Source organism: Xiphias gladius, chromosome 11 (assembly GCF_016859285.1).
Source record: "Xiphias gladius isolate SHS-SW01 ecotype Sanya breed wild chromosome 11, ASM1685928v1, whole genome shotgun sequence".
NCBI classification, from domain to species: Eukaryota; Metazoa; Chordata; class Actinopteri; order Istiophoriformes; family Xiphiidae; genus Xiphias; species Xiphias gladius.
In genome coordinates this window covers 16,134,308-16,161,593 of record NC_053410.1, presented here as the reverse complement: position 1 = coordinate 16,161,593, position 27,286 = coordinate 16,134,308, and the positions used below count along the sequence as shown (strand labels likewise).

Genomic DNA, 27,286 nt, shown 5'->3' with positions numbered 1-27,286 from the left:
GGAATTCAAATTTCTTCAAATTTGGCAGAAAAATGTACACTTGGACTCAAGGATGAACTGATTAGATTTTGGGTTGTCAAAGGTCAAGGCCACTGTGAGCTCACGTCCTTCCCATTCTTGTGAACATGATATACCAGGAATGCCTGGAAGGAATTCATTACATCTGGCACAAACCTCCAGCTGAACTCAACTTTGTAATTGAGGATTTTTACTGCTGTGTCAAAGCTACATCTTACAAAAGCAGACGCCTTTTGTTTGTGTCAGATTGTTGTCAGACCCAGTTGGCACCTCATTCATCTTCCTTGTTAAAGATCACACAATTAAGGGGCAAAGTGTGCCGGAAGCAAATATACATTCTCTTACCTTTGTTGAATTAATACACAAGCTTGCTACCATTCTCCAAGTCTACATATGTACACTGCATACATTGTTACTAAGTATCTCCAAATTTAGCCACAAAATAAGGGATTTGGCAGTGGAAACTTTGCTGTATTATAGTCCTGGAGTTTGTGGAGCTCCAAAACACTAAAAGCTGCAAACAGGTTTAGAGTGGGATGTTGATTCTCAGTGAGATTGGCAGATCTGGCAACCCTTTCACACTACAGAGAGTCATTTGATTCAGTTTTTATATCAAAATATTGCGTCATAGAGCTTTAATATCCTTCTCTTCTCATACAATGACCAGTTAAGTAAGAATATTGAAAGCATTGTGTGTTTGAAAATAATAGTGCCCTACACTGACATCAATGAAATGATGTCAGTGTAAATAAAATGTCATAGTACAAGTACCGCATTTTTTTTATTTTTCCGGCTAATTTCTTTGTAATAAACTGACATAGTCAGAGCTAAACTTTCTGAATTTGTCAAATTCTTAGATAACTGATGGGTCTCAGGCTGCTACATCCTGCTGGCTCAGCCAAAAGCCATAATGTGCCTCACATTTAGTTTGAGCAAAACATGCAGAACCCACTTGGATTGAGCAATTCCTCATCAAATCAGCATCTGATTTCACCAGGATTTTTAAAATAATCTACATAATTACAGTCAGTACCCCACTGTATACAAACAGTGTGTGCGTGTGTCTTTGTGTGTGTGTACTGATTTTTGCAGCAAGAATGTCCTTTTTATTTATTCTCTACATTTTTCTTCATGTGACTATACACAGAAATTTTTAGAAGTAGGACACATAACGATTGTGTTATGGCTATTTTTGCACGTTTTCCAACATTCAGCATTTGTTGTTCACTCATTTAATGTGCTTTGCGTGTCCTGATTGATGTGCTGCGCTTACTGTGTTAAGACAGTTTGTTTTTATGCATGCACTTTCTTTCTTTCCCTTCAATTGTATTTCATGACTTTCCTATATGTGCTTGAGAGGAGTGATTTTCTTCAACAGATGTTTACTTCATGCAATCTTCTAGCAGTATAGACAAAACAAAGTTACTGACACAAAACTCTCAATAGTGCGAATGGTAATTTTCAATAGGCACATTAGTAATGAAACTGACTGTTAGAACGCCACAGGTGTGCTGTTATCAGTTAATTTAAATCAGCATGAAACATGACTGCCAATCAGAACTAAGGACAGAGACTATTCATTTGGTAATTGTTTTGTCACAAGCACAAAATAATATTGTAATACTTTAGGTACGGTAATATTATTTCACTGACATTTCATTTCTAATGTTCAGCCACTGAAATGGATGAAAGCAAAACTGCAGGTATTAGTTTTAAAAGTTTAAAAAAGTTCATTTTAAACTGTTTGACCATATAGCTGCGATGGGAAAAAGAAAAGATTATTTCTAAAAATTACAGTAATTTGAGATTAAATAAATTAAGAGAGTGGCCCAGAATCAGCTTCTGCTAGAGCACTTGTCAGACTTCTTGTCTGTCTTGCTCTTGGGCTGTTTGTCTCTCTGTTCAATGAGTACGCTTGACACAGCATCTACCTCAAGGTAGGGTTCAAAGAAATATACAATATGGGTTTAATGTTTAATATTCCCAGGTCTACAGTTCCATTGTATTTTTGGACAGATTCTCGTCCACTTGATGGTCATCTTATGTGTGCTTCTTTGCCCCACTCCAGGTCATAATTGTGAGTTCTTACCCTGTGAGGCCAGTAATCCGTGCGAGAATGGTGCAGTGTGTGTGGAGGACTTGGATCAGGACCATTTCCCTTTGGGTTTCCGCTGTCACTGTCGCCGGGGCTTCGCTGGCCCCCGCTGTGAAATCAATGTGGATGAGTGCAGCTCTAGCCCCTGTTTTCATGGCTTCTGCTATGATGGTATGAAACAGACTAACTTGCCAAAATGCTTAATAACAGACACTCAAGATTGAAGCAAATCTCCACACACACACACACACACACACACACACACACACACACACACACACACACACACACACACACACACACACACACACACACACACACACACACACACACACACACACACACAGTGAATATGTCAAATTTTGTTTTGCTTGCTTAGAGTGTGACAGGCAGTTTTCAATTGGGTCACCGTTGCAGCTAATAAGGGTGTTATGAGAGTGGAGTTATTCTATCTGATGTGAGGATCTAGGACATTACCTGCTGGAGCAGGCTTGATTAGTTTCTTTACACAACTGTGAAAGGGAATCAATTAAGCACGTGTTGTAATTTGAAAAATGGATGATAAATGACGAAATTAATATAATCAAAGCTCGAGGCAGAACATTGTTTTTACTCCTGTGTCTATCCAATAAGATTTTTCCCCTATGTATTCCATCTCTAGCATAAGTTATTAAAAATCTCATTGATCAAAATAGTGGTCTCAAAGTTGAGGATTCCTTATCACCACCATAGTCAGTGATTATAATATATTTCACTTCATTATTTTTACATTTACTAGGAAGGACAAAAGCTGGAAACTGCACAAAACAAAGTGAAATATTTTGTTCTAAAATACATGCAGTTATTGTGCACCAGTTGTGCAGAGTCAAATTAGATTTCTCAGTAGCAAAATATTTGTGTTGTAGTGTTACCTCCCAGCTTTCATGGCCTTTCTGAAATCCTGCCAATGTTGTTTCAACTGGCTTTTGTTGGAACAAAACAGTGATGGCAGTGAATCACTATCTAAGAGCATCCTGTCCTTCACTGTGCTACAGTAAACCTTGGCCAACTGTCTTGACTAATCTTGAGTGCAGCCAGTTCGCCTTAGGTCAGTGAGGCAGGCCTGTAGGACCTATTGGCCGGTGCTCAGCAGCCAGCCAGCCAGCCAGCCAGCCAGCCAGCCAGCCAGCCAGCCACCAGGGAGAGCACTGCATAGTCACAGTGGCTGAGATGAGTAATGCTGCTGCCACCCAGGACCTAAAGCATTTAATGAGAGTAATAGCAGCTACACACACCAAGACAGAGTGACAGCATAGATTACGTGGTAAATCTTTGGGATAATGAAGAATCCTGGGACCCTTACTGGGGAAGTAATAAATTCACTCCTCTAAGAACTACAATTACCTCTGTCACTGGCTGCCTGTACACCGGTGTTGTGTTGGAGAAACAGAATGATGCATCCCTCTTTAAAATCATTTATAATTAAAGAGAGGAAGGAATGCATTATTAGACGTGGGAGATTCTAATGTCTGATAGAAGAAATTGGCACATTTGTAACATCTGAATAAAGAATGACCCTGAAAAGAGCTCTCTCTCCTGTTACACTGCTTTTCCCCTCATTCAGTGTGTTGCAAGTGCGTTGACAGTGTGGAAACAAATGACAAGGCTTTTGAGGTTCTCATTGAGAAGAGAAGGACAGACGGTCGATGAGAAAAGTAGTAGGAGAGAAGAGGACTCAATGGCCATTGCAGACAGGTTCATTTAAAGATGGTTAGTGTGTCCAGCTCCATCACACTGAAGGGAGGGAGGTAGTAGGCTACCTGTCACATAGATTTAGCCATTATCTTAATGGCGTTATCCATTTAAAAAAAATGAATCACAGTGGGTGATTATGCTTTATGCTGATAATCAGCATTTACCTGTGTAGAGATGCAGGACCTACTGAGAGTTGAGGGAATTCATTTATGATGCAAGCTGCTGTAACTGTCCTACTGATATTCTTTCAGTTGTAGATGGCTTTTACTGCCTTTGCAGTCCTGGTTATGCTGGGCTGAGATGTGAGCAAGACATCGATGACTGCGTGAACAGTTTGTGCAGTAGCAACTCCATTTGTAAGGACCTCCATCTGGTAAGTAGACACACTTTTCACAGAGTGATATAATGGCCTTTTGAAATGCTCTAAAATGACCTGCTGCCCTGTAAGTTCCTACAGTGGGTTACTCATTGACAAACACTACAGTTTTTCATTAAAATCACATAGGGTATACTGCCTGTTTGATGATTGTCATGCAGTTACTGTTTAAAAGCATTTCTATTGAAGAGAAATATAAACAACTGCAATAGCATAAATAGTGGTATATCATTAAAAAGAATAAAATACGCCTATATGTCTCTGGGGTCTACAGGCTAACAATGATCCGGTGTGTATATTGTAGGCTAATCTGGCAGACTTTATTGGTGTAATTGGGAAATTTGTTCAGCATGAGGAAATGCAACTACATTTAAAGTTTTCAGGTGTATGGGTGAAATGGGATCGGAACAAATGTTTAAAAATTTCTAATGAATGCACCTCATTATATTATCTGCTAATAGACAAATGATGTCAATTATGGCAGTTATGCCTTGTGGGCTGATCTCTTAATGTGCCAAAATGAGCAAAAGAGTATCAAAGTATAGTTCGAAATAAAATGCATATCAGGTATGAAGTGCATAATCATCAAAGTGTCCATCTTTTGAGCAGAATGTGTGTTTTTTGTCAATTAGAAAAACAATACACATTAGCTCCTTTGGATCAGTTTTTCCTTTAAAAAAAAAAGGGTAATCTTTAGGATTAACATACAGATAGATACATAAAAATACAGAAAGCATAGTTGATTCTTCTTTATTTTAGATTAATGTATAACCTTTCAGTGACTATACATTCTTTCAGCCCCTCTGCATTACAGTATATTTACCAGTGCTGGTAGCAAGGTTTGCCATTCCTTGCTATGTAAAGCATGTGTAGATACAGAAAGGAAGTTATGAATGCGTATGTTGAATCTCAAGTGTGAAAAACGACATCTCATAGGACATGGTTTGTCTTGTTTCTGAAAAATACACTTAGCCAGAAGCTAACGTAGCTCGGTTTGAACTGAATAAACAACACAGGCCCGGTTTGCCTTTCGGCTGTGGGGTCAGTTGATTCTCTGTAAATGTTTGCTGAAGCAATAAATAAAAGCTGAGTGTGTGAAATACACGCTGTAAATTTCACATCAAAGATCAAGTGACTTTCTGACTGACTTCTTCTCAGTACATTATGTGTGTGCTGGTCCTTCTGCACTGAATTTTGTTCATATAGATGCCCACACTTGGGTTTAAAAGAACATTTAAGAGTTTCTTTTTGCAAGGTTCAGCTCTACTTCTCTAGTCATTCAAGTGTTTTTTTTAGCCAATAATATTGATCTGTTGCAGCTGCAAAAAGGCCTTGGGAGCTGCATGCTGCTCACAAACTGTGCAATGAGTACCGTGGGCATTTTTCCAACAGCTGCTTATTTGCTAACAGATTGCAGTTGTGAAGCAGATGTGTCATAGATAAAGTGTTAGGTTTTTTTTATTAGTCTGACGAAGACAAAACCCTTTTAGTGTATAGTCAACACCTAATGTTCTGGTTTAAAATAAGTGTCTTCTTGAAAATTAGTGCATAATGTATGTGAGAAAGATGTGATCTATTTGACAAAAACAGCATGTTTCGGTTGTGAGACCTGTAGGAGCCAAGAAAAAAGACCAAATTTATTCTGACATGCATTTCAGCACCTTTCATGAGCACAGTAGTTATTATGGAACAACAAAGTAGTTTTTTTTTTTGTCACAAACACAAACTAATTTCTGAAAAGTTTCAATGCCAAACTTCAACCTTTCAAAATTAACTCTGAGATTTTCAAAACCAAGCTTTAAGCTTTCAGCTCATGGCAGTGAACTTCCTCCATAGCAACTGCTCAATAATGATCCGTATTAAATCCAAAAATTCACCTTTTGTCAAAAATAATTAAAGTCAGATTATCGATTGCTAAACCACACACATCTCAGTGTGTGGAAAAAAACTCTTTGTTTTTTTTGTACTCTCCACTCACTTATTAAACAAAGTATACTGGCATGGACGCTTATGTCAACAAAGCCAACTTTGGTCTTTCATTGGTAACTTTGTGGTATCCATAATCCCTTCCAGAAGCAAACTAGGGTGTTTTCTTTTGTGTTTGTCAAGACACACTGGTTTTCAGAAAGTGCTGCTGTAGCAATTTTCGGAAAGCTGAAGGACAGATGCTCCTTTTTCCTCCGTATATTATGAAACCGTCTACAAGGAAGTCTACGACTAGGTTTCACAATTATCCCAGCACAGAATCCTGGTTAAAACATTTTATAGTCTAAACTAAAGACTCTAAATCCAAAGACAAAAGGACACTGCATAAGAAAGGAATGGGGTATGATATGAGGGATATAATGAAATTTCAACCACTATTTTTCTAGTTACACTGTTCTCTGTTTCACCGTTATGTATGTTTTTCTCAACTCATCATTCAAATAAAGACAGTTTTTGGAAACCCCCTCACAAAGTCTTGTTTACAGTACAGCTATTCCTCTCTCTGAACACTGTGTCCCACAGAGCTTTAGCTTATTTGGGGGAATTGCGGTCCCTGAAGGTGACTTAGCAGCAAAAATGAGATTATGTTCTATTGCCAGGGGTAAGGAATTGGAGTCTCCTGGAGGTATCTAATTTATCACGAGATGAAGGTATTTTCCCCCCACCACCATAGGGCCCACAGTGTACAAATTATATCAGACAAAGTTTAACGGCTCCCCTCCAGTGTATGAAATACAGATTAGCATGCATTCAACCGGCAGCACCCAGGACCTTTAGACAGGATCTTGGCAATGAGGAATCCTGAAAAACCCTTGACCATATGACTACCTTCATCCTGTATGCAAAGAGGAATTTAAATTAAATCAGTTCCTTGGAAAGTAATAGACAACAAACCATTCCTCTCCTGTGTCGTGATTAATCATCATCATAATGCAGATTGCAGTGATGAAATAAAGGACAAGTGATGGAGGGGAAAAAAAAGATTAGCAAGGGTAGGTGCACCATATATATATAATGCTTTTATTTAATGTGCAGTAGAAACAACATTCATCGGCCCTATATAGAAATCCTGACAAATCTTAATCAAACACATTACACGTTTGCTCGTCTATGAAAATTCCTTTCCAGACAAAATATGCAGCGACAGTGCTGCATGCTTGACAATAAAGGCTTGTATCATATACCTTGAATGGCATGGAAAAAACAGGCTTGCATTTTATCCAGAGGGTGGGTGGTAGGACGTATACATCTGCATAGCAGTAATGTGAAAATTTAAGACAAGCATGACTCTTGCACAGTTTAAACAGATTTTCACAGGAGAGATCTTTTTGTGAGTGGGAGGTTTTATTCCGCAATATTTTTAAAGAAATTTGGGATGAATTTAATCAAGTATATCAAGCATTAATACATTTGTTTTCTCAAATGTAACAAGTAGAAATAAGTAAAAAAAATAAGTGGCAGAATGCCTTATGACTGCTCCATAACAATTTAATTAGCAGCTTCCATAAGTATATACAGTGCTTTTTAGTTATATTTCATTGGTGTGTATTGCTGTTATAAAAACCAGGCTCTAAATAGCTTAAATTACTATACAAGTGCAGATTAAAGGTGCCCCTATATTTCAGTGATAATCTAATAGTGCTTCCCTTTTTTTGTTTGTATTCCAGAGTTACGAGTGTGCGTGTCATTCTGGCTGGGAGGGGCAGTACTGCCAACAAGAAATTGATGAATGTTTATCACAGCCCTGCAAAAACAAAGCCACCTGCACAGACGTTCTCAACGGCTACAAGTAGGTGTGCAAGCTTGCTCGAGGGTGCTGTCCTCACGAGGTGCATCGCTCACTTAATAAATGCAGAAGAAGAAGCTGTTCAGAGATAGCAATATGTCCTTCCACTGGCAGCGGAGATAATGAATTGCAGATGGCAGGTAAAACAAATGAGTCAATCAATGGCTCACAGCATGAAAGGGTTTCCGGGGATCTGTGACTCATTGGAGGAAAAAGCTGGTGTTTGTGCTTCAGCTAATGCCCCTCTCCCGCTGAGGAGACGTAAAACTGCTTCAGGTGGAAAAGTTGGGGGATGGAAAGGAACGCAAGGTGGAGTGGCTCGTAGTGCTCGGGTACTCACTGCCACCAAGTGGAATAGTCACCTGCTCTAAGAGCAGAAACTTCAGATTCCTCTCTGTGTCTCTGTGCCGCCCCGTCTAGCATGCATACATTTCCATTTAATCCCCACTCAGTGCTCTAACCTCCTGTGTCCTACATTCAGCTGTCCAGAATTAAAAGCTGCTCTGACCAGCAGTACAATTAACCTGTAAATTCCCCACTCTGTCTCATGCAAAGATCCCGGAGTACAGTGCCAATACATGTACTGTAACACTGTGTGAAAATGTGCCGTGGATTATTTGTATTGAAGAAAAAAAAAAGCATGTATGGTATGTGGTAGTTAATCTGAAGCACTCCCACAGTACTGCTGCTATATCCATTTTTAGTACCGTTGTGCCAGAAAAAATGTGACACCCCTAACCCTTAGAAAACTACTAAATAATTATAAGTGTTTATTTATTTGGGATTCCTTTTAATTTATGTCAAACTGACCTGTACAGTGCCATATCTCCTCTCTGGTGTATCCAAGGTGTCTGTGCTTGCCAGGCTGGACAGGTGTGGACTGTGCAGAGGACGTGAATGAGTGTGATTCTGGGCCCTGTCTAAATGGAGCTCAGTGTCAGGAGTCAGACATACCTGGGGAGTTCTCCTGCACCTGTCCCCCCTTCTTCAGCGGCCCCTTGTGCAACCAGCCCTATGACCCCTGTGACCCCCTTCACGATCCATGCCTGCACAACTCCACCTGTTTGACACGCTCCAATGGAACAGCCTCTTGCAGATGCCCAGCTGGTGAGTGAACACACTGCCTCAGCTTCATACTAATGGTGCTTTTTTTTTTTAGCCCACTTTAAAGCGTAACTACATCTTTTTTTTTTTTTTCAAAGGTTACTGTATGTAGATAGTACTTTGAAAATGGCAAAAAACACTATTCAAAGATCACAAGTTAAACATATACATCATAGATCAAAGGTTCTAGCAAGACAAGAAGATGAAAAATATTCCCTACACAGTTAAGCCCGCATCATTTGTATCTCTTCTATGAAATGTATGAGGTTTTCCAAAACGTTACGCTATCAACAGAGACAAGGACTGTTGTGTTCTTGCACATAAATCATATGTTGAGCTGTACACTGAAAAAATGTGCTACATAAAATCAGTTTTCCTACAGGGATGACTTAAAGTGATCAAGTCATACAAAAAAATCAGACGTTTATTTTGTGCTGCCATCAAAGGAGGATTTTATAGTCCTTGTAGCTTGAATCTGGTCATTGGCTAGTCATGGGTTAAAAAGGGTGGTAAATAACATGATCAAATCTGGCTTGCCAGAAAGTTAGTGTACTGATTTTTTTTTTTTTTTTTTTCCATTCAAATTTTTGCAAAGAATGGCCAACAAAGCCAGACACGTGACTTTTGGCCTTTTTACTCATTAGGAGAAAAACTTCCCTACTGTTTAATCTTGGTTTGATTTTCTCCTGATGACAGATAATAAATAACCAAGACCAGTTTAAACCCAGGGGTAGCTGGGTTGTTCTTGTCAATCACCTGCTAGTTTACTAACCTCGATGTGAAGACACTCTATAATACCGACTCATGATGATTTTTTTTATAGAAGCAATACATGGCAGGACCAAGCCAACGCCCAGCCTTGTATATTTTGTGTGTGTGTGTGTATAAATATAGTATTTTTTTATACAAAACAATCTAACCTAAAGCATACAATAGGTTATTTTTGCTACATCCCATTAGAATAATGTGTACTTTTTAGCACTTAGTATACTTGGCATGTCATTGCAATGAATTTCTGATTAAATAGTTACTTCTCTTTTGCATAATTTTGTCGCTCATTTTCCGTTCTGTCACTCATTAATTGTCCAAACAAGTCATCTGGGTAACCATGCCTCTTACCATTTGCCATGTTGTGGACATATGGAAATGTACTGACATAAAGACCAGTCAGTGTTACCATTCAAAACTGTGTTACCACTCTAAATAGCAATTAGCAGGATAGGAGATGGATGAAAGGTAGTCACAGATATGCATTGTGAGAGCCATGTGCTGCTTTAACTACGTTTCTACCAATGTTAACAAAACAATAACTGTGTACATATCAAAGTATATTAATTGTACACATTTTGCCTGTTAAAATTTCAAAATACCATAAATTGAAATCAAATAAATGCATGTGCTCCATCTCCACTTTTTCTCTGAGACACTAAGTAGACTAGCAGGTTCCACCAACAATATTCTAATAAACCCAAATGAACAACTACTATATTGTTATAGTTTTCCACACACAACTCACAATGTCCAATGTCCACATTACTGATTTACTGGTCCACATTATTGGCAATAAAATGTAGTTTTGCAAACACAATATAGAACTGACCAAAAATTTTTAGAACCTTTTGTTAATTTCCCAATTTTCATGATACTACCTGGCTAGGGCCCAACAGATCCAAAAATACAATACAGTTACAAATTAATTTTTTAATGCATGTTATGTTTTATATGTTTTTAGCTTTATAAAAGGAGGTCCTTCATGCTAAAAGATATCCTTATATACAAAAGCTGATTTTGCCAGTCCTTTGGTGTTTTGTTTGTGAGTACATGCCAAATGTCATGGAGTAAACCATATGCAAACTTGGCTATTGAAAGATGGTAGTGTGATCCTTCACAGAGGGTTGTGGCTGTGGTCAACTCGAATTCATGTCTCTGACAATGGATTCAAATGACACGTTTTCACGGTGAAAGAGATTATCAAACAATCAATAGAAACCATTCAAACCACTCTTGAGGCAAAATTTCTCTCTTCACTGTCTATTCATATGATCATTAAAAATAATGCGCACACAAAGTATGTGCAACATGGGCATATTTTACCAAATTTGCAAAAATACGGCTAAAGATACTCTGTAGCTTGTTTGCTTTTGCTTGTATGTCTCTTGTGACTGTCTGATCACATTTGTCTCTTGTGACCAAAACTTGTCACAGTTGGAATCCATAGTAACAGATATGGACTCAGTCAGAAGGCTAAAACTAGTGACTGAGTATTTATAGTAAAGACAAAATCAGACTACTGTTGTTGTAAAAACATTGAAATGAAAATGTTTCCCTTATTTAGATATTAGCACACATTCATAAATGACTCAGGCATTCACATCCAGTCAGACTTGAGTTCACACACGCACAGATCTGAAATTCGGCACATGAATCTGTTTCATGTTCAGTTCACAATCTCTGTCAATGTATAAAAAAAGCAACATGTTAGTCGTGGAGCAATGAAAATGGCCACTTATTTAGTTGCTGTTGCCTTTAGGAAGTTTAATCAATAAAAACTCCCTGATAGCTGAGCAATTATAAATGATAAGTAACGATGAACGTGTTTTAACATTCAAAATTATCAGTGTGCAGGTCGAGATGCTATAGGGTTGTGGTGTACCTAATGGCTCTATCAGCGCAGAGATGAAAAGATGTTGCCAGATATAAATAGAGTGGCTGGGTTAGTTTCAGAAGGCTTCCTTGGAGAGGAATAGGAAATTAGGTGCTGGCTGCATACATTACACCAAGAGCTTTGCGTGGGCTTGGTCGTTTTCACTTCACACAAGCATTGTGACTCACTACTCTCCATTATTATTCACCATAAATTCATCCTACATAGCTACTACTCATCAAACACAGAGCTGTTATACAAGCAATGGCTTGATCCTGGTACAACAATTTTTACTGACTTGTTATTTACCATTCGGTGTAAGTTATTTGTCAAGGAAAATGTGTTGGCTTTACACAATACTTTATTCCCAGGCGTAATTAAATTAGAAATTGTCTGCCCATGTCTGCCAGATTTAATGCCATAAGCAGATCTTATCCCAAACACTCAAGATGAACACCACACAGTTTATATTATCAAGGTTAAATTGTTATAAAATAAACACCCAATAGCAACTTTTTCTGTGGCTTTTCGTTGTGCTCATTTGCTATTTTGCATGGTGTGTGGGAGAAGTGCAGGATACTTAAATGAACTGAATAAAGAAGAGGGAGTTTCATTTATTTATATTACCTAAAATCATACGCGTCTCAGTCAAACACCATGGTTGTGTATTTGGCACAAAAATACAGTCCGGCAGAAATATCTACTCAAAACAAGCTTATGTGCCCAACAAAACTGCGTTAAAATACAAAACTTCTCATTGGTTTTTAAATCATAATCTTGAGTAATACAATGAAAACAGTACTTCTCTGGTCCACCGTTGCTGTACAGCCCAATTGTCACATGGTACACATTTCGACTGCAGCGAGCTGGAGCCCACATGGTCCACACTCAAATACAGAGTGTGTGTGCTCTTATACATGCGCACAGTTGGAAATCATGGCAGCTGCACCATGATAAAACATGCCTCAGGATAGACATGAAGGTGTGTGCTGTTAATGAGGCTGTATTATGGAATACATTACATCAGTTGTCTAGACTATGGGTGTATTTTCCAGATAGAGGTGGTGTTGTGGTGCAGTCGCAGCATGAATCTGATACTCCTTGCTTTTTAGCCAAATTTGACATGATGACATTGGATCTATTTTGATGTATGTTTAGGTAGAGGGTGAGTCAGCAGTATAGCCAAACTGTCACTGCAGTGGTTTATACATGCTGATATTGTAATGTTTCTATTAGAGCTAGACCAGTGAATCAGCTGGGCTGATACATCGGCTAGCATTATATATATCATATATATTTACATATGTGTGTGTGTGTGTGTGTGTCTGTGTGTCTGTGTGTGTGTGTGTGTGTGTGTGTGTGTGTGTGTGTGTGTGTGTGTGTGTGTGTGTGTGTGTATATATGTATGTATGTATGCTCAGTGCATATCTCTTTCATAAAATATTAGCGTGTGTTATGTGTTAATGTAAGAAATATAAGTATAGGCCATATCATTGATGAATCTTTATAAATTTCAAATATCTGTATTGATAAGAGCCTCAAAAATCTAGTATCGGTTGAGCTGTAGTTTACAAGCTGCAATTTTTTTACATTGAAGGTGGGTTGGGAAACTAGTTGACCTTTGATAAAACCTAAAAACCTTTCTCAGTGACAATGTTACCAATGTGCTTATTGTAATTATATTTTTACAAATAGGAATATACTACCTCAGTATGCTCAACTATTAAATTTTTTCCTAAAAATCTTTTTATCCATTTTGGATATGTATTTATCCGTGTTTCTGGTCGTTTGTTTAGATTCTGGCAGCATGCTGCTGTTTAGCAAGTTTTTGTTTGAAGAGGCACTGGTATCTAATACGAAGGCACCCAGGAGACAATACTAATACTCTGATAGTGGATGGTCACTGTTATATTTTTCATATTCATATATTTTTCATGGCTAGTCTTATGAAAATATCTCATGGCAGTCAGCAGGGTTCTTTTATAAAAGATAAGCACTTAAACAGTGGCTTTAATGATCAGTTTTCTCAAATCTTGCTGTAACAAATGTGTTATAAAGCAGTGATGTGGCAACTTTATTGTTCATCAATTCAAAAGGAAATACTGTAAAAGGCAGCCATTAAGAGGTGCCTACTGGGAATAGCATGAAAGTGGTTTGTAAAACACAGCCACAATGGAAATGAGTGTTGTCACAAAGGTATACTTTGAGAACCTGGAGGCCAAACCAAAGCCAGCTGAAAGAATCTTCTTAAAAGAAAATGTAAGGAAAGCAGTTATCCTCTCTTGATTGTAGAGGGCTCCTGTGGGAAGTTTTTGTTCTTACTAGCATTGAGTCGCCGCTGCCACTCTGAACAGGAGGCCTAAGTCATCTTGCCTGACCAGCACAGATGTTCCACTTTCCTCTTAATGAGGAGCCTCAGCAGGGAGTACCAAACCTGATAGAAGAGCTACCTGAAAATGGGTGAGTTAGGGTAGAGGTTGGGGCAAGGGTTACTGGCCGACAACCACAACAATGGAAACAACCACTCCTAGCATCACTCAACACAGGTTATGGTAAAAGGCAGAGTTAAAGCTGATTCTGAGTTCTGAGTTCTCACAGTCTGTAGGCTTGGGTGCCCTTTTCTCAATTTGCTGAACAGTTTGCACATGTAAACTGTAACATCCACAAATATAGAAAATCCAGTACACATTACAACTAGCACTAGATGCGGAAACACAAAAGTCAGTCCAAAAGTGTCATATTGCAATGCTACAAAACTACAACTTTATTCATTTACTTACCCACGTATCTTTGAAAAGGATGCCTATAAAATGCCATTTTGTGCTTTGTACTATTACGGGACTTTATCTCACAGATAGCAAATAATTGTCACATGGTCAATTCATATCATTTTCAGAAAAATTTTCAGAGATGAACACCACAGGCTCAAGTGCAGAATAGGTGAAGTGATGAACCACACCATCAGCTGGCTTGTAAAGCGTATCACTACATTCAATTAAGACTTGCACAAAAGACATCTGAAAACATTACAGCCTTTTATTAGATTGTGATGACTCAGATTTTAGCTTTGCAACATTCAGATTAATAGTAATAATAATTTTAGGATTAGTGACAATGTTCATTTGCAGGAAAGCAATAACAAAGCGTTAATGCCACATTCCTAAAGGGCCTTGAAATGGCATTTGGTTTGATGACTAAAAGGAATAATGTCTCACATTTTTGTATTTCAACATTACAAAGAACACCATGTCACTGCAGCACTTAATGGTTTAGATTTATTGGACTTCATAATATGTCATGTAATTTTCATATGCCTTAGAGTGTGCCTATGCCCATTACCACCTTTTCATTGGGTTGGTACAGGTTGGCCTATTCAGTTTTAAAAATGAGCTATTTGACAGGGGGACAATTGGTATGCCTATAGTCTATTGGAAGTTGAGAAATATGATTCTTGCAGTATAGTGAATGAATTCAGAAGCATTGTGTGGTCCCTTTACATGCAAAAGCCATTTGGTCTCCATGGCTCAGAATATCCCCAGAGGTGTTCCTAGCCAGATGGAGAACAAACCCCTTTATTTGCATGGCATGCTACACTAGCCTTCACCTTCCACAAGATTGAGATTGTGTCCTACCAAACAGTTGGTTAATGAGCTACTGTGAAGCTGTGCCAACAAGAGAACTGACACATACCTAATATGATATTGAAAAAGATGTGTTGAGAATGTGTGTCGCCAGAGAAGTGTTGGAAAAGCTCGTCCTCGCTTCATTCATTTTTAAGTGATTATTCTCTTTTATAGAGGAGGTAGGAAATATGAGTTATAGTAGATGTGTCTCAATTTATAAGGAAAATGCCCTGGCAGATGTACTGTATGTGAATATCACTGACCTTTTTCCTTCTCTCTGAATAGTGATATAGAACTTAATGCACTGAAACTTTTGGGCTTGCATTACAAAACATACTCCCTGTCTGCTGAATTTACTGTATCTTTTGTGTTTTATAGTGTGCTATTCTAGATCGAGATTTATTGTATGATCTTCATGCATTCTAATCATATAAATTAATTTCGTGGGAACCACATTTACTATTTTGCTTTGTATTATTATTATCATAAGATGTTTAATAACAATAATGATTACTTTATTTAAGAAGGAAAGTGCCAGACTGAGATTAAAAATCTCTTTTAAAGAAGTGTCCTGGTTGAGATACTGTAGCAGCAGCATATACAACATAGAAGTTACATTTAACATACTTATAATAATATGTAAAATGTGTTGTATTTTGATTCATTACCTAGGCTTAATGGAACTCAGTCAATATACTGTGACAGTAAGCCTCTTTAATAACATTTTCTCTACAAGTACTGCGATCAAAGCAATCTCTCCCACAGAATAATGGTCCATGAAAGAGAGAGGCGGTCAGTGACCACGCTGTAAAAATGCCAAATTATATTCTATATATTCTTTGGATTAAATAACAATTACAAGTTATTAGGCCTCAGAAACGCAAATTATCACAATTTAAAGAAAAATTGAAATTGTGCCAACAATTCAATTTTGTCTCTTACTTCAACAAAAGTGAGTGAGTGCTACCTTTGAATCTTAATCTGTCCTTCATTACAATGCGAGAAAGTTCTGTTAACTTTAGCAGGAAAGTACAATTTTCATGCTCATCATTTGTACTATAAAATCTCATAATAAATTACATTATTTAACTTTTATTATTAACAAAGTGAAATTTGTTAATTTATTGAGTTTCAAGTTCATATTGTTTAATTATCACTTTCATATAATCGTGAGTTGAGATGACTTAAATGTCCAACTGATCGTTTTCTTAACTCACCAGCTTAAGTTATTTACAAAACACTATTGTCTTATTCGCATATACTTTCCATTCTCCAAAAATCCCTTTTTCTGATATAATTTACCCCCGTTTGCCTCCGTGAAACAGTCAAGTTGCAGTTTACATCCATGTTTGTCCAGTCTCATTTAATATATGTAGTGAAGACTTTGAAGGAATTTAATAAAAGGTATTAAGTGTATCTGAAGAACATTATGATGTTCTCTTGGATATAAAATGTCATCACTTCATAGTTTTATCCTATTAGACATTTGTGCGAAATTTTGTCATAATTAGTGTGAATTAGGATGAATTCTTGAATTATGGCCAAAAACATGTTATGTGAGGTCCCAGTGACCTTGACCTTTGACCTTTGACCACCAAAATCTAATCAGTTCATCCTTGAGTCCAATTGATGTTTGTGCCAAATTTGAAGAAATTCCTTCAAGGCGTTCCGGAGGGATCACGTTCAAGATAATCGAACGGACAACCCGAAAAACATAATGCCTCCGGCTACGGCTGTCGCCGGCTCGGAAGCATTAAAAAGTTACATGATGGAAGCTCTTATGTGTTTTTTTTTAATAACTGTAGTCTCAGCAGAGTCAGATGGTCTTCACTCTGAATAAAATTAAACCACGATGAAGATACTGTAGGTCTTTACCTCAGACACTTCCTCTATCGTTCTATAAAGCATTTAAGTCCCAGGGGTCATATTGAGGAACAATGTTCCTGGACTGGTTGTGACTGCAAGCAGTACAGTAAAAGTTGTCATGAGGGGAAAAAACTTTTCATTGTACAATAAATGATGACTTACTTTAACTCAGTGTGAATCAGCAACATCATCCCACAAAGCCTGATAGACAAACTTACACTAGTTGGACTGATGTCATCGTTGTGCAACAGGGTACTAGACTTTTTAACAAATAGGCCCTGGTCCATTAGAATCCACAGCATCTCATCTGTTTCTCCCAGGGATGTGTCCTGAGCCCCCTGCTGTACACACTGCTGACCTACAACTGCTCAGCCGAGCATCCTAGGAATCGCATTGTTAAATTTGCAGATGACCCGGCAGTGGTGCGAAATATGACTCTCAGCAATCAGTGGTCTCCATCAATGTAAAGAAAACAAAGGAGATGATTGTGGACTTTAGGAAGACTGTTACCACTCCCCCTCCCCTCAAAATGGGGGGAGCAGCTGTTGAAGTGGTCTCCTGCTTTAAATACCTGCGGGTGCACGTTTCTGATAACCTCACCTGGAGCCTCAGCACTGCCAGCATAGTGAAGGAGGCCCACCAACGCATCTATTTCTTGAGGAGGCTGAAGCGCATTGGCCTTGGCACCTCCAGTCCTTATTTCCTTCTACAGGTGTATGGTGGAGAGCATCCTCTGTGTAGTACGGCAACTGGTCTGCTGCGGTCACTGCAGCGGGTAGTTAAGACTGCAGAGAGGATCACTGGCAGCCGCCCACCCACCATCAGTGACATTTACAACAGCAAGTCCAGGAAAAAGGCCTCCGGCATAATCTCTCAGGGACTCTACCCACCCTGCTAATGGCCTATCTGTCCCCCTCCGTTCAGGCAGGAGTCTACGTAGCATCAAGGCCAGAACCACTAGGCTGAGGAACAGCTTCTTCCCAGATGCTGTGAGACTGACAATTTCTGCATCTCACTTAACGACTGCTACTATGATTAATATTACTCCGTATCAGGACATGCATTTTGAGTGTGATAATTCTGCACTTTAAGACGGAAAATTCTGTAATCTCCCTGAACAATTGCTTCATCTTACTGAACACTTTGCTGCTATGATTACGATTGTCTCATGTCAGGGCATTGCTGCAATTTGAGCCCACTTGGCCACCTTGTTTATCTATTCCTGTCCTCACACTCTGCTCATTTTACACTTTATATTTATCTACCCATTTTTATTTTTTTTATCGTGTTTCAATGTGTGCTTTCTTCTTGATTTCATTATTGCTACCTGAAGTGGGACCTGAGTACCTCCTTTTGTTCCCTTTCATGTATAACATATTCTGGAATCACAATAAAAAAAACCCTTATTAACAGAAGTAAGGAATTAGGTCTAATTCAAGTTCTTTTACAGTGCATATTGCATTTTAAGCAAGCTCATAGCATGTTAATGACAGTTCCGTTTGGAGAACTAGTATCTGGTCTAATATTCTTAAAGTGATGGCACACAGAGAGGCAAGAAAATATTAAAATGTAGCAGGTGTTCAGTCTCAGTATGGGAGCGTGCCCCTTCAGTGGAAAAAAAAAAAAATCTCAGCATGCTAGCGATATTCCACTGCTGAGGGCAAAAGGTGGTCCTTTTCTTCCATTTTAGCTTTGAGACCTCTGTTTCCAGACAGAAAAAAGCCTCAATGGACACACAGTGGTATCAGAGGCTTTCCTCCTCTGTAGTTTTTAACATATTGATGTTTAATCCCTGAACACTTCGCAGCAGGTAAAAATACCCAAATGGTAAATATTTGGAGAATAGCGACAGTGATGACAGAATATACTAATTTTATGAGTAATATCCAAGCACAGAGGTTTAGTTTCAGATGTTAGGGGCCACACTGATGTCAGGGGGTCTACTGGGTATGAATGCATAGTTTCAGTTATAGAGATCTGAGATTTTTGTTGTCTTGCCTTAACTTTTATTCATGTTCAATAATGTTTGTCTTTTTAGAAATATATCAAAATAATCTGTCAATAATTGTTATAAACCACATATAGTGTCACCTGTTAATCAATGTGAGTGAGTGTGTGTGTGTATATATGTATGTGTGTGTGTGTGTGTGTGTGTGTGTGTGTGTGTGTGTGTATGTGTATATGTGTATATTATGTAGATGTATGTGTGTGTGTGTATATATATATATGTATATATATATATATATATATATATATATATATATATATATATAATAATATGCGCCTCAAATTGCCACAGTGTTTGCACAAAATCATGGTACATACAGTACTATAATGTTAGTCATTAATTTCCCTTGTAATAGAAGGAAGTTTATGCTCAGTCATAGACGGTAGCGTACTGTTCTTGCTGACAGGCCACTTGGCGACCGCCAAGCAAGGCCGTTACAGATATGAAATCTGTTCAGCTTCCTGTGTTCATTGTACGTTTTAATTGATGTGTATCTTATATATATCTTAGTCAGTATCATCCACCTTAAGGAAATATTCAATCATCTATTATTCAGTTATTGTTAGTTAAGTTTGGATTAGAACCCCGTGACCCAGTTTTGATTAATCTTGGAGGGATGTTGCATTTGTTTACTGTGTTGTGTCATTTAAAACATTACACTGATTGGCCAAATAGAGGCTCAACAACTTAAAATAAAAATTTAAACTTGGAAGACCAGAACTCAACACAGTTCAACTGAAAAAAAACTTGATGATGATGCATTTAGGTTTCAGATTACACAGATTAAGTGATAAGTGACGTCTGACATTTGATGTAATGTATGACAGCCCACAGATGACACCACAGACAAAACCCATAATCTATATTGCACAGTGGGTAATATAATGTAATTTTAAATTGCCCCTCTCTGAGAAACTGTTAACATCAGACTGACAGCAACTTTGATAAGAAGACTATAGTCACAAATATAACAGTCCAAACCAAATTCACACAGTTAAAATGAAGACGTCACTCATATTTTCTATTGAAAGATCCATCAAAGTTAGTTCACAAACCACAAAGGATTACCCACAATTTCTTCTCCTTGGAGACATTCACTGGCAGGAGCTGTGATCACATACTGAAGCTCCTGCCAGATGATGGAATGACTACGTGAGCACGCGCCCTGGGTATCCCTCTCTGTACTCTGTCAAAGAGAAGCCTCCAGTCACTGCTTAGTGGCAGAAGATACATTACATTCCAGTGACATTCGAAATAGTCCCCAAGGTGCTCCACCATTGCTTTGACTGACAGGCCACTTGTGAAACCTGTGCTGTCCCATAATTCACCAGATGCTCTGTGCTCTCTGTGGTCTCATGGATTCCCTCTCATTCTTATGTCCCAAGATGCGCAGAGCTGCGTCAGTTAGGGTAGCATCACTCTAGTTGTATTGGAAATTTTCCTTTCTTCCTTTTAAACGTAATGATATACAATATAGGTTATTCAGCTGATTAAAAATGCACAGTGAGAGTTGTTTGGAGAGCCCCATCCAGTTAAGCAATTTGTTATTCAATAAAACTTAACAATCAACAGTACTGAGCTTAATGTGGCTAGAAAGCTAACCACAAATAATGGCTTCCACTTGGTGTATCCATCTGAAAAGAGAAAATGATGATCTATATAATTCTCTGCCACCTGTCGTTTCCAGTAGATTTTGAAAGTACTGCAATTGCACAAACCAGACTTAAGAGAATTCATAGTAAATGATCCAGATCTGCCCCATGCCACATCCCTCCACCACGTTTGTTGCAAATCCGCTCAGTATTTTTTGCGTAGTCTTGCCTACAAATAAACCAACAAACAAGCCGACAGTCAGACACAGGTGAAACATAACATCCTTGTTGGAGGTAAAAATTGTTGCCATTACAGAGTAGCGCTGTCAAATTGAGCAAAAAGTACGTTTGATTATTCCTCAAAAAAAACACGTGGTTTTGAACCATGTGATTATCTATTTTTGTGCATTATATCCATAAGAGGGCAAACAAACACTACTTGGATGCATATTTTCGAGATGTGCCCTCAGGTTGCTAGTGCTGGAAAGGTAGGCTAACTGCAGCTTACAGAGTTTGCACACAACTTTATCTTTAGGTTCCCCGATTTTGCCATCTACTGACCAAGATCTCTTTCTCTGCAGCCAAGTTGGGTTGTGAACTCTCTGCCATCATTACCACATGGTTGTTGTGGAATTATTGGCTCGTTTTAGCTTAACCTGCACCTCATTTTCAATGAGTGAATGTGACGTTGTGTGACTCCTGTCTGTAATGCAGTGCATTCAGTGCAATGTTCCAGGCCCATGCAAGAACTGGCAAGGCAGACAGCTGTGCTAGCCCCCCCCCGATTATTCATTTTCACAATGAAATGTCGTTTTTTTTTCTTATTCAATTATGTAATTCAAATTCAGAATATTTGTTAACAGCCCTATTACAGAGAATTATATAGTGTTACCTCCTGATTTATGGTATCATCACAAACAGTACAGAAGACCCTCAGACTTCTATGGTGAACTTCAGAAATAGGAAAAAACCATCATATGGGAATATTCATGTTATGGTATTATCATGTAGTAATCAGTAGTTAAAAGATTTTTATTAATACTAGTGCATCCATATTTCCTTAAAAAATATAATATAAGTAAAGCATTTCTTCATATTTATCCAACTCACTAGGCTTAAACTACATGTGCTTCTCTCAAAAATAATTTTAAACAACCTCTTCATTCTTAATAAAAGTTATTCTCTCTGCTGAGAATTACTACTTATATGAGCCGAAACCCATTTTAGTTCAAATATATATAACTCTAACTTGAAGCAGCGGGAGTAGTATGATGGGACAAGGGAACAATAACAGCACAAATGCTCATTATAAACTAGTTTTATTAACCCTTTGTTATATGCTTGTACCACATTTAATTAATGGTGGCAGATGGTGCTCTGCAGGGACAGCACACAAGTTGTCTTTGAAAGTCTGAGCTCAGAGTTATAAAGCAGTTTGATAGCAGAATTGTTCAGGAAATGGTATCTCTGTGTTACTTCTCATACGACGACAGATGCAATGGCAGAAACAGTCATAGAATGCTGAAAATCAGTAGTATGGGGGGAAATCATGGCCATAAAGAATCAGTTAGCTAGACTTGCTTATTTATGGTATCCTGGATGTTCAGGTCTGAACGTCATATCTTTTAATTTTACTGTCTAAATTTGACCAAATTAATCAGCTGACTTTTTCTGACTAAACTTGACTTTTTTTAGATCTGAATGATTCTTGTTGAATTTGAGCAGTTTGAATATGGTTTTTGGATATTGTACAACGTTAAGTATACTTGAAATTTTCAAAGAGGGGAATTCAGACCACATACATTCAGTGGCCACTTTATTAGGTACACCTGTATAGGTCTAATACAATCCAACACAACAACTCTGCCATAAAGTTTACTTTCATGATGTCAATGAGACTGTCACAGAGGTTATAATTAAATTTTTTGTTTTAGCACTGAAGTCATAGTTATTGATGGTCTTTTACTGGGCCGCATAATATTTAAAGGTGTTTCTAATATTCTGCCCCCCTCATATATATGTAAATGGTGTTGTTCAAAAAATTAGAAACTCCTCTCTGTATAGTGGGTGACAAATTAAGGGATAAACCAGCATAAAGTGTCTTAGTAAGGTGTTGGGTCACCACGAGCTGCCTGAACAGCTTAAGTGCTCATTGGCATTGATTCTCCAAGTCTCTGGAGCTCTACTGGAGGGATGAACACCATTCTTAGAAAAGATATTCCCTCATCTGGTGACTGCGAAGGCCATAGCATATGATTTACATCATTTTCATACTCATCAAACCTTTCAGTGACCCCTCTTGCCCTGTGGGGAGGCATCTGCATTTGCTATGCTTCTCCATTCATTTATTCAGGTTTTTCCTTTAATTTGTCGCCCGCATGTCATTGAATTCACACATTTCTGACAATGTCAACAAAAAAAAGTGTTATAAACTGTCTGTGGAGTGTAAATTCAGAAAGATGGTTTTTCCACGTAAAATATTTCAGTGCTATGTGTTCTGTGGATTTCGATAAGTTCAGTGATTCTCAGTAACTTCAATGGCATTTAAATAAATGACATATTTAGAAGTGATAACATTTCACAATAACATTTTTCAGTTGCTTATAACATTCAAATCTTTTTGGCCATTATTTGCATCCATACATTGTGGTGTTTGGGGTTTCTTTATAATTTTTTCATTCATGAATTAATTTTACTTCATAACACTGAGTAATGCAGTTTGTTTTGTACAGCCAAAAACCATCATATGGACCAGACCAAGCACTAGAGGAATACCTCCACCAGGCAGAACATTACAGGCTCCCGGGCAGCCGTCAGAAGTACAACAAAACATCCATGCTGATCTGCTTGGCCATCCTGCCCCTCAACCCCCTAATGAACAAGAGCAAAAGAGCTCTGGGGCTTAGCCTCCCCTTTTTACCCTAACTTAACAAGATGTCCCCCTGCTAGCTCACTTTCTCTCTCACACACACACACAGACAGAAACCTCCCAAACCCCAAACCACTAACCCACAGACCAATCTGTCTGTGGCACTAAAGTATTATTAGACTTACACACTCTCAAAGGGGAAACAGTGAGTGCTGAGAGCTGGAAGATGAGATATGCTACAGGGGCTACTAGTTCCATTAAAACAGCACTCACTGGGGCCTTTTTTATCATCGGCCCTGATGTCTTCAGGATGTAGTGGGGCTTGCTGATCCATGGCCATCTCATCTATCTTTCAGGATTTGAAGGAACTTGGTGTGAAATTGACACCAATGAGTGTAACTCAAATCCATGCCAAAACCAGGGCAATTGTGTGGACCAGGTCAACAGTTACAGGTAAATAGTGTTATCCATAACCAGCTTTTCATTTCTTAGGAGGCGAGAAAATGTCATGGTTTGTAGTGATGGACTTTAAGCATTGGTTAATCTACAGTATCAGTGCTATAAACCTTCATTCCTGTACAGGTCTCAGGTCATTATACCGTAATTTTGACGGTAGATTACTCTGAGCTATTAGATTTGTTCTGAACTCAGGCCCTTTCTTCACATTATTTAATAGATAAAACTAATAATGTAAGTCGAATTGTGTACAAAAAATCTACCTTTTACCTCTTAATTACTCTTGTCATGCCAGCTTTAGGTTTGTTTAGTCATAATGTTACTGTACGTGCAGTCGGACTAAATATGTTGTTCGGTTAATATCTTTAAATTCCTAATGATTTTTTTCACTCATGCATGGTGTCAGTAGGAAACAGATAGATCTTTTATTTTTAATTGGGGACAAAATATCTGTTCCAGCTGTGATTGTAAAATGGGATTTTCTGGCCTTCACTGTGAGGAGGACATCAATGAATGCACCTCCAGCCCGTGCCACAACGCTGGCATCTGTCAAGACCTTGTGAACAAGTAAGTATGAATATAGCTCCTTTTTTGCTATGACTTTGAACCTTATTCACTGTGGGCTTTTAAAAATTGCACATATCAATAAAGACCAGGCAGAATTCATTTCATAAGTTTGTTTTTTAAAGGTGAACGGACAAAACTGTTCTCCAAAGAAAACACAGGAGGTTGCAGTGTTCCTCTTCAAAGTGTTCCGGTTTATATAACGAGCCTGTCTTCATCCTTGACACACATAAGCTGTTATTCTAAAGACAGAGAGTGAATTCAGCAAGAACACATCATGTATCTAGATTGAGCTTTACTCCACTGGTGCTTCTCTCTGCTGTGCTTAATGGGAGCCCCGGGGCTTCCAGACTTAGTCGGACAGATGGGTAGAGGAGTCCCAGGGCCAATTTGAGTCCTAAATGGTTTGTCTCCAGTTTGTCTCCCGTCATGATTTTGCTCCCATGTGACCTGGCCCGTGCGCAGAGCACTCCTCTGATTGCACAGTCCAGGGAGTTCACATCAGGTGTATTTTAACCTCGCTGCCCACCACGAGCACTTCGCAAGCCACTATCTCCGTCTCCCTGACCCAACAAGCCGAACGAGTCCATCTGTACTGTGGTGATGAATCAGACTCTGATATACTCACTGGGCCATTGCTGTCTTACATTTACCCATCCTTTTCCTTAAGATACTGAGAGTTTGACTCTGCAAGGGCCACATTGTCTCTTCCCATCTATTTATGTAAAATACAGGCTTTTACTTATGAAACTAAAGTAACTGCTATAGACCAAATTGACTGTAAGCAGGCACCGGGGTAATAGATTGCAATAAGGAAAGTGTTGATTGTTCTGATAATTTGGTCTCAGACCTGTCCAGCCTTTAACGTTTGCATAATGAGACAGCAGTCTGTAGTGCCACATGACAATGAAAATACAGTGTGGCTTATCACAGAAACTTGATATTGGGGAAAATGGCTTACTGATGAAAAAAATTGTTTTCAAATAATGAAAAGATGAAATTTCACCCTCACACAGAGGTGTCTAATTACATGTTTTCTAATCATCTCACTTACAAATAGGATAACCATCTCCTCTGAGGTGTGTGGTCAGGGGATATTAGACGCACCGAAAGCTGCAGGGAAGCAATTGAATTGAGTAAACTGCACAGATTAAGCTCTTCCATTTAGTAATAAGTCATTAAACACAATTCAAATTAAGTTACACACTGGGAAAGTTCATTGCTGTCATATTGTTCATTTTTGTATGAAGAGTTTGAAAATGAAAAAAGTCTTAATCTGCACTTGAGTTTGTGGGTTTGGAATACACACACACATACACACACACACACACACACACACACACACACACATACATAAAAAAAACACAGTTTTTCTCCAAGTAATTAATTCTGCAAGTGTGTGTGCAGTTTTTACAGAAAAAAAGATTCTGCTTATTTTAAAGTAACAGTAAGAACTAAACATATAAGTATGCTGTACTTACCGTCTGACACATTGGTCTTCACTGGATTTCACTTTATTTCTTAATGATTGAGTGTTATCACATCTTCCCCTAGGTTCCGCTGCATTTGCCCTCCTGGTTATTTTGGAACGCTGTGTGACCTGGATGTGAATGAGTGTGAAGTTTCACCTTGCCTACACGAGGGCATCTGTATCAACACGCCCGGGGGCTTCAAGTGTGTCTGTCGCCCTGGATACTCAGGTAGCTCTTTTGCCCTTTCGTGACACGGAGATCAATATGAGAGCCGAAAAAAGCTTATCATGACTGCTGCGGCCGCACGCTATTGAAGCAACTCTGACATGGATCTGGCTTAGTGTAAAAAAACTAGTTCACAATGCTTGCTTTTAATTAGCCCGCCTGCCTCTGCAAGATACAGTGCCTGCTTTTCAGTAAAGCTAACAAGAGATAAATTAATGTCACCTGTTTTATCTGATGAAAACTTCTCAGTGTCTGTTAGTTGCCTCTATTTCATTTCATCAGCCTTTTAAGTCTCACAAAGCTATTGTTGTTTTACTTCAATCCATTTGTCTTATTTTCCACCCAGATGGATATCGAGCGTGTGTGTGTGTGTGTGTGTGTGTGTGTGTGTGTGTGTGTGTGTGTGTGTGTGTGTGTGTGTGTGTGTGTGTGTGTGTGTGTGTGTGTGTGTGTGTGTGTGTGTGTGTGTGTCCTAAATCTAAAGCCGATTCCTGTCAGGTACTGGGAAGATTAATTTCATTTGTCTTCCACACTGTATCATCAATTTATCCTTCCCCAGTTGAGAGAGGGGGGAAATCTCTGAGGTATTGCTACTCTGGAGAGCAGAACCTGACACACATGGCCCAATTCCCACAGAAGCAGCTTTTATTATTAGGCCTACGCACAGCATAGTACAAGTCATTACTTTTTCTGTTGCTCTAAGCTCATCTGAGGAAACAGGGTTCCCCAAGAGAGCAAGCGGCCAGAGGATACAGTTTGGATCGGCTCAAACCGAGTAGAACTCATAGAAAATATTTGCTGTGGTAACGTGTAACAGCATTGCAAGTTTTCACAGGAACACAAACTGTTTCGTGGTGCTACTGTAGCT

General features: G+C 38.6%; 1 protein-coding gene across 8 annotated transcripts in view; it reads left to right on the top strand.

Moving 5' to 3' along the window:
- The window catches only part of eys (eyes shut homolog), a 149,227-nt gene that overhangs the window by 49,435 nt on the left and 72,506 nt on the right, over positions 1–27,286 (top strand). For all 8 annotated transcript variants that reach the window (XM_040139040.1, XM_040139041.1, XM_040139039.1 and 5 more), the window contains 7 exons: positions 2,087–2,284; positions 4,099–4,220; positions 7,877–7,998; positions 8,843–9,102; positions 24,058–24,154; positions 24,617–24,724; positions 26,276–26,421. In XM_040139040.1, coding sequence (XP_039994974.1) covers positions 2,087–2,284; positions 4,099–4,220; positions 7,877–7,998; positions 8,843–9,102; positions 24,058–24,154; positions 24,617–24,724; positions 26,276–26,421 — 1,053 coding nt within the window. The remainder of the gene's footprint in view (positions 1–2,086; positions 2,285–4,098; positions 4,221–7,876; positions 7,999–8,842; positions 9,103–24,057; positions 24,155–24,616; positions 24,725–26,275; positions 26,422–27,286) is intronic.